At 45.9% G+C, this 8,432-nt stretch overlaps 2 protein-coding genes across 4 annotated transcripts in view; one reads left to right on the forward strand and one right to left on the reverse strand.

Annotated features, from left to right (window-relative positions):
* Positions 1-163: 163 nt before the first annotated feature.
* On the forward strand, positions 164-6,024 carry LOC146259191 (BTB/POZ domain-containing protein kctd15-like). Of its 2 annotated transcripts, none has more exons than XM_084672341.1 (5): positions 164-599; positions 1,895-2,070; positions 2,957-3,101; positions 4,448-4,750; positions 4,914-6,024. In XM_084672341.1, the coding sequence occupies exons 1-5, from the start codon at positions 573-575 to the stop codon at positions 5,067-5,069; spliced, it is 807 nt and encodes a 268-aa protein (XP_084528467.1). In that variant the 5' UTR covers positions 164-572; the 3' UTR covers positions 5,070-6,024. The 2 variants fall into 2 exon arrangements, with proteins under 2 accessions (XP_084528467.1, XP_084528468.1); XM_084672342.1 differs by lacking the exon at positions 164-599 and adding an exon at positions 763-886.
* Positions 6,025-8,340: 2,316 nt separating this feature from the next.
* LOC146259192 (transcription initiation factor TFIID subunit 4-like) overlaps positions 8,341-8,432 on the reverse strand; it is a 10,770-nt gene continuing 10,678 nt past the window's right edge. For both annotated transcript variants that reach the window (XM_084672960.1, XM_084672959.1), the window contains exon 14: positions 8,341-8,432. This exon is cut by the window's right edge and continues 119 nt beyond it. In XM_084672960.1, the coding sequence (XP_084529086.1) occupies positions 8,390-8,432 (43 nt within the window). In that variant the 3' untranslated portion in view covers positions 8,341-8,389.

The raw sequence follows: 8,432 nt of genomic DNA on the forward strand, positions 1-8,432 counted from the left end.
GCGCTTTAGCTATGGCATTATGCATGACGATAGACATCATTTGTTAGTTAAAATGTGAACTATATTGGAGGGGGGACGAGGATTGAATAAAATCTAAGCTCGCACATATCTAGGCAACTGATGGTGATGATCTTTTTTCATAAAGTCAAATCAAATAGTCGGTCGTTCGGTCAATTACAAGCGATGTTCTGGCTTCCGCACCTCGATCGACACATCTAAAATAGCCTACGGTGCAAGATTATATCGTAGGCTAATAAGAGTAGATCTTCGTTTTAAGGTTTCAAATTGATGTGTGGAAAAGGAGGCGACTGGATCACATTTTCTTCGTGAAGAGAGTTGAAAAGGGAGAAAGGCTGCACTGTTGTAACCTAATCCGTGCCCTTCTGGCGTTAAATAGCCCGGAGCAAGAATTCTTTCAGCCCTCCTCTTGTTTGGAGACGGACTGACGTTCTTATGAGAAGCTCGACGGCTTTATATCAGAAGACAGACAAGGACAACAAGGATACTTAGGCTACGAGACGCAACAGACCTACATAAATCACACATACAATTGGAAGGGAAAACAGCTTTTTATGTCTTCAGTGTCAGTGTCGTCTCAGGTAAGGTCGCGCTTGTTTCGTTCGTATTTTTTTTTTAGGAGAATCATGCTTGTCTGACAAGAGACTCTTAAAGCAACAGCGACTCTAAAACGCCAAGATAAGCTTAGATTTACAACCCAAGTTTCCATATATTTGTACATCATTCGACGAGAATACCGAGACACCGGTATTCATATCCGACTCTGGATTAAAACAGTATTTGCCCAAAGAGGAGAAAGAACGGAAGCTGCTACCGCGAACTAGAATCCTCCCTGGATCGCATCTGATCTCCTAAAATGTTTGAAACGGTATGGTGCCTCAATTTATTAAGGTTAAATTATATGTAGCGTAATTATTGGGAATGCATCTCTATTTTCCCAAGTGAAGGGTCAAAATTGGGTACGAGTTGGTATTTCTCGACTTGGCTTATACAGGCAGTAGTAGAATTATATTGTTATGGACTGCTAGATTGAACACAACAGAGGAATATAAAAAGTTAATGACATGGTCTAAAACGTTGATAACATGTGGACTACATCATTCATTTTAAATCTAAAACACTATCATAAAACGGTTGCAGGGTTTTTCTTTAGACAAGACAACACCCAGAAAATGTTTCCGAGGTCTGTTTGCGTGCTCAGCCCGGGGCTTGCCCCGGGGCGTAACAGCTGAGCGAACTTCACCTCCTGTGCACCTTTTATGGTTCAAAGAACTTCTTTACAATTGAGAGACTTTGCGGGGGGATGGTTCAATTAATCCATGCCCAATGCCCTCGGGTTCTAAACGCCCTCTGTCTCATCACCCTAAACTACTGTAGCCGGTGAATATAGCCTTAACGTGAATTTGGATTTCAGCGTTAGCTATGTCATAGCTAATCTCTCTCTCCAGATAGAACAATATGACTGAAAAAAAGATGTATATTAACAATAGACCAGTCAAGTCTGGCCCATTGTCACATAAACCCAACGTACCAGTACAAACTATTAAGTCTTAAAAACAGTAGAATGACACACCTCTGCTAAACGTGGGCGTCTTAGTTATTATCACTAATTACAAGGGCACATTATAATAAACAGCTGTTGGAATGGACACGTCTCTCCGTGTGTGATCAGTAAGATCAGAGTTACTATAGGGATCTTGAGTGATCTACCTGTCTGAAGAGACTGAAAACCTGACTACTGCAAAGCTCAGGTGCATCATATGGAAAACGTCACCATAAAAGTGTTTTTGCTTTTGCTAAAATGTTGTTTGATGTGAACAGCTATGACACGGATGCGGGCTGTGTTGTGACATGTGCCGGGTCCTTATCTCCTCAGGAGGGCCGCAGCGTGTCCAGGATGTCCCTGAGCAGGTCTCCTGTCTCTCCTCTGGCAGCCCAGGGTATCCCCTCCGCCGCCCAGCTCACCAAGGCCAACGCTCCCGTCCACATCGACGTGGGCGGGCACATGTACACCAGCAGTCTGGCCACGCTCACTAAGTACCCCGAGTCCAGGTGGGAGGAGGAGTCTGGAGCAATCAAGCTTCCAAACCATAGCTGTGTTTAAGAAACCATAGTTGTGTTTAGGAAGCCATAGTTGTGTTTAGGAAACCATAGTTGTGTTTAAGAAACCATAGTTGTGTTTAAGAAACCATAGTTGTGTTTAACAAACGACTCAGTATCCAGAGAGCCGGAAGGAGAGCTATAGCAGGCTTGTATACAGTACTGCCAGAACAATCAGTACAAAACACATAATCTTAACACGGTTGGCTGCACAGTCTGTTTTACTTATAATACGGTGCCCAATTTATGGATGAGCAGGGCACATAGGAAGCCACGGCAGAGAAGAGAGGAGGAGGGTATATTTTAATTGCCTTTTGGAGGACAAAGAGAGAGGGTCTGAGAAGGGCTGAGCCGGCCTGGAGCGAGGAGGTGAGACTCCTGCTGGAAGAGCACCACCCTGGGCACTCAGGAAAGATGAGCGCTGGCTCTTAGAAAAGGATTTGGCATCGATTTACTGGGAAAGAGAGAGACTAAAAGAGAAAAAGGGAGGAGAGATATGGAGGAGAGATGAAGAAGGGGATTGGTACAAAGGAGAGAGAGAAAGATAATTGCATTACTCACTGATGTTGTACAATTGTCAAGATCAACCTAATATGTGACTATCAAGGTAATTTGAGTTCGATCTTATTTATAATTGTGAAAGAACTGACCGTGTATTATCTATTTTACCATGATAACCTTTTTCAAACATTTGTTTTAGATACTTGTAGTAGCTTAAGTATTACAACATTATATTTTATTGAAAGGTACAATTACCTACCAGCCCTATGAGTATGTATATGGACATGACTTTGTGTTACCTTGTGTTAACATATAACCGATCATTGCAATCTTCCAGAATCAGCCGCCTCTTCAATGGCACAGAGCCGATTGTTCTGGACAGCTTGAAGCAGCACTACTTCATTGACAGAGACGGAGATATATTCCGCTACATCCTCAGCTTCCTCAGGACATGCAAACTACTGCTTCCAGACGACTTCAAGGTATTGACATTGACCTTACATTCACACAGATTCATGTAGAAGGATTTTCAGGTGAACATCAGAAGTGACACACAGAGAGAAGCTCTCGATCAGTCCTGGGCTGATGGCTACAGATCAGGGTGGTGTTGATGTCATTATAAGTAGATATCTGCTGTACTTGCTCACTAACTACAAGACATTTTCTGTTGGGTGGATACAAAAAAAATCTTCCCTGAAAGTTTATGATACAAAAACTAAAGCTAAAACTAAACTAAAGGAAATTAGGTGATTCTGTACATGGATATTTTGTTTTATTTGTGTGGTAAGCGTTTTAATCTGCAATAAAAAGAATAATAATGAGAAATGAATTAAAAACAACATTTGTAGTGGATCAATCCTATCAGAAATCTGAAATTAACAATGTGTTTCACATCTACAGCACCATTTAACAACTTAAATGCAAACAGCAACTTCCTCTGTCCCCAGGCTAATGTAGCTCAAGTTATGCAAAAATTGAAAATAAGGGTGAAGTCAAACAAATGTATTTTCTCTGCACAGAAAGGACATTGTTATCCTCATTCTATCACAGAACAGCAACTGGGGGTGTTGGGTCGTACACTCACTGATCCTGACACTGTTCTCAGTGCTCCCTGCTGGCTATGTGGTTCGATACTGCATGGCTTGCAGCAGGAGTGCTACAGTATGTCCGTAGCTAAACTGAGGAGTGAGGAATGTGTGTGTGTGACTAGGACAGCATCTGTACTTCTGCATGTGTGAGGACTGTATTTGTCTGTGAAAGTCTTTCAAACGTGTTTGTGTGTGTTCGTGTGCATATTGCCCTTCTTCTCTCTCGCCGCATCGCTCGTTCCCTGTAGTTAGAGTTGCCTCTGTTATTCTGTGCTCTGCTCAGGATGACTAAAGTGCCCTGAAGGCAAAGCCCCTTTTTATAAAACACATCTATCCCTCGCTGGAAGCGTACAAAGGGAGGGGAGCTAAGAGTCTCTGCTTTGATACAGAGTGGAGCCTCAGGCCACTGTCTGCTTGTTGTCAGAAGCCGTATGGAGCAGGAAGAGGGAAACTGAAGAAACCCTTTCTCCTTCACACGCAGGAAATGACTAACCTATGTGTGTCCTATGTGTGGCTGCGCTGGTTTGCACAACATCAGTACACTGGACAGACATGTAGGGGGCATAAACTGGACTGTGACCATCAGTGTGCGTGTGTGTGTGTGAGAGACGTTAAGATAGCTATTCTTAAAAGATTCAAACATAAGATTTTTAGATAAACTCATGAATTTACAGGGTCTTTGACGCCCGTTGGTGGGTACAGGTCTCATGTGTGTGTGTGTGTGTGTGTGTGTGTTGAAGGACTTTCCCCAGCTGTATGAGGAGGCTCGTTTCTACCAGCTGGCGCCCATGGTGCGAGAGCTGGAGCGCTGGCAGGCGGAGCGCGAGGCCCAGCGGGCAGCGCCCTGCGAGTGTCTGGTGGTGCGCGTGACCCCTGACCTCGGGGAGAGGATCGCCCTGAGTGGGGAGAAGGTCCTTATCGAGGAGATCTTCCCCGAGACCGGAGACGTCATGTGCAACTCGGTGAACGCCGGCTGGAACCAAGACCCCACCCACGTCATCCGCTTTCCTCTCAACGGATACTGCCGGCTGAACTCTGTGCAGGTGCAACACTCATCTGTCTTGGTCATTTCCGGTTGATTCTCCTTAACTGTACCTTTATGCACCTGTTAAAGTGGTAAACCAGTTAGATTGTGTGCATGTGTGTGCACGTGAGTGTGCACGTGTGTGCAGGAGTGCGCTGACAGTAACGCCGTCTTCCCCGCAGGTTCTGGAGCGTCTGTTCCTGAAGGGCTTCAGCGTCAAGGCGTCGTGTGGGGGCGGGGTCGACTCCTCCCAGTTCAGCGAGTACGTGTTGTGCCGTGAGCTCCAGAGGACCCTCGTCACCACGCCCGTCCGGATCAAACAGGAACCTCTGGACTAGCAGAGCTTCAACATCTCCTCTGCCCCGCAGGGGGACCACTCCTCTCCGCACCGAGAGACTTGTAGATGAAGCTGAAATACATTGTTTCTAAGTCATTTTTGACTCTTCGTTATGGTTGCCAGGTTGTTGGAGATTGTTCCTGGTCGAATGAGCTTCAGTCTCACGTTGAAGTTTTGGTCAAATGGCAGGTTACAGGAGAGTTACAAGTGAAACAATTTGTCATCAATTAATTTACAATTATTCAACACATGTGGGTGTCACCTTTCTATAATGGGACAGAGCACCAGCCTCTGTCTATGCTGAAGACATTTGCATTGCTGTACATAGATGTGGTGGAAAGGTGGTTTTACATGTGATCTGGAGCCGACAGGGACGTTTAAAGACTTATTTTAACTAAAACATATAAATACCCGTTTCAGTCACTGATATTTAACGTATAAGTTTGTTGATTCTCATGTTTTATTGATAAAAAGATCAAGGCCGAATCCCAATACTCCTCCTTTCCCCTTCCTCCTTTCCCCTTCCTCCTTACCCCTTCCCCTTAGTTTTGCGTGTTCCCGTGAGAGCTAGTGGTGTCCCAATATTCTTTTTGAGCTAGGGGAAGGGCTAAAAAAGTGCTAAAAAGGGCTTAAAAAATTATGAGTCTTGTTTTGTATTATACACAGTCCTGAACATATATATATGCAACCATTTTCCTAATTGAAATGTTTCTAAAAATCACTAGTTTGGTACGCTAATGTTGAAGTGCTGAATTGCACAACAGTCCCGTAATTCTTTGACTAGCATGTCTACAGTTTTAAGTAAACTCCATTAGCAGCAAATTTTGTTTAATATCAGAGCATAACACTACTTGCTTGTGAGATATCGATATGTGCTAGATGACGTACCTGTAACCAAGTGGCGTCCCATTTCTTAGGGATATGTAGCCCTTACCCCTCAGTTTCGAGGGCCAAGGGCTAGGGGTAAACTAAGGGCTAGGGGGAAGGGGGAGTATTGGGATTAGGCCCAAGTCTTCCATGTCTAGGAGCACATACATCCATACTCTGCAACTCTACTATTGTTTTCCTCTCTTCAATCATCTCAGCAGTTTAATGAGACGCTCAAAACAGCTTTGAAAGCCTGACAACGAACAAGAAGACGTTTCTTTTGAATCCATTTCTTTATTTAATTTTTTTTGCAAAGGTACAAACAATAGTAAAATTGCATTGCCTGAAATGAATCAGGTTTGAATACAGACTGTAGGAAATATAAATAGTCACAAAAATGTGTCCTTCAAAGGATGATAGCTGGATGTTCAAGACCCAGGTTCTGACTGAATTTACATACACCACAGCTTTATGTATCTGTTAGATCTATGCACTATACAAACAAATGCCCATAACAGTAAAAAAAAGAAATTTAAAGCATTAAAAACCCTTAATGTACAGTCATTCCATAAGTCAAATGAAAGTGACAACATTTCAGCACATTGGGAAGCTGTGGACAATTCCATTTATGTTAGAAAATACTGAACAGAGAGACTAGGAAAGATATTCTGAGCATTAAAAGTAGTTTATAATTAGAATCTAAGATGGTGGGTTTTGTATAGAGAGCTGTCGCATTATTTTACATGTTGGAGAAAATAGGTTTTATCATACCAGACTGACGCCTGTTGTAATAACGTCATGTTTAATTCATTAGGCTTCATTAATCGAATCTCTGTTCAAATGAGCCAGAAGTGGAGGAGAACCAGCTCCCTGTACTCTGTAGGGTAAGGAAGCCTACATTTATTTTAAAACATGTCAGACCAGTCAGAAGCCATGGGGACAGGACGTGGGGAGGAGGGAGGGGACGTGGGGAGGGGGGAGGGGACATGGGGAGGGGACGTGGGGAGGGGGGAGGGGACGTGGGGAGGAGGGAGGGGACATGGGGAGGGGACGTGGGGAGGAGGGAGGGGACATGGGGAGGGGACGTGGGGAGGGGACATGGGGAGGAGGGAGGGGACGTGGGGAGGAGGGAGGGGACGTGGGGAGGGGACGTGGGGAGGGGACATGGGGAGGAGGGAGGGGACATGGGGACGGGACGTGGGGAGGGGACATGGGGAGGAGGGAGGGGACGTGGGGAGGAGGGAGGGGACGTGGGGAGGGGACATGGGGAGGGGGGAGGGGACATGGGGAGGAGGGAGGGGACGTGGGGAGGGGACGTGGGGAGGGGACGTGGGGAGGGGACATGGGGAGGAGGGAGGGGACGTGGGGAGGAGGGAGGGGACGTGGGGAGGAGGAAGGGGACATTGGGAGGGGACGTGGGGAGGGGGGAGGGGACGTGGGGAGGGGGGAGGGGACGTGGGGAGGGGACGTGGGGAGGGGGCGTGGGGAGGGGACGTGGGGAGGGGGGAGGGGACGTGGGGAGGGGGGAGGGGACACGGCAGTACGTTAAGGTCCTGGGGACCGTCACCAGATATCTAGACACCAACCAAAACATAACCCTACGTATGCAAACGTTTTCCGTAAAGGCCAATAAAAACCAGGTAAATACCAATACTTTCATTATTCTACTTGCACGCAAACAGAAAGAAAAACAATATCAACCATCTTTCGAATTTATGCCTAAAGAAAAAGGACAAAGATACTCGAGGCCATGAAGTGAAGTGTGTCTACCGGTGTGTCAGCTATGCTGGAAGGACAGCACAGTACTCCCGGTACATTCAACTAACAAGATTTACGGCAACTGATTTGCCCTAAACATTCCAAATAATGTGTTATAAATAAAATGTTAAAATACTCAGTACATTTACAAATACAAGATTCAAACATTATTGTAACTTTTTCGTGGTAGTTAAAGATTCGTTTTTAAGTCCATATTTAGCCTGTGGTATCCTGAGTGAATATCTGTTGGGCTACAATAGTAAGATCTCTGATGTAAAAATCTACTTGGATTTATTTTGAAAATAAGATTGGGACTAAAGTCACTTCTTCAGGTACAGCTCAGAGTGAAGTCAAAAAACAAACAAAAAACATGTGTTTCTGAATTGTTCATTTAAAACTAGATGTTTAATGACCCTTGGAGCCAGCAGCACAGGTCAGGAGGAGCACGTTGACAGCTGATGGCTAGAGAGACACATGACAGAGTGGCAAGCGAAGAGCGTCTAAAACGTTCAGGGAGAGAGGAGAGTGTGTTTCCAAGGAGACTGTAGCGGGCAAGGGCCCCCCCCACAGGCCTGGCCCCCCCCACAGGCCTGGCCCCCCCCACAGGCCTGGCCCCCCCCACAGGCCTGGCCCCCCCCACAGGCCTGGCCCCCCCTGCGGGGCTGGCCCCCTGCGGGGCTGGCCCCCTGCGGGGCTCTACTTGAGCAGAGCCTTGTAGAGCAGCAGGGAGTGTGACGTT

This window comes from Hypomesus nipponensis, chromosome 14 (genome assembly GCF_054491055.1).
Source record: "Hypomesus nipponensis isolate SF chromosome 14, ASM5449105v1, whole genome shotgun sequence".
NCBI lineage: Eukaryota > Metazoa > Chordata > Actinopteri > Osmeriformes > Osmeridae > Hypomesus > Hypomesus nipponensis.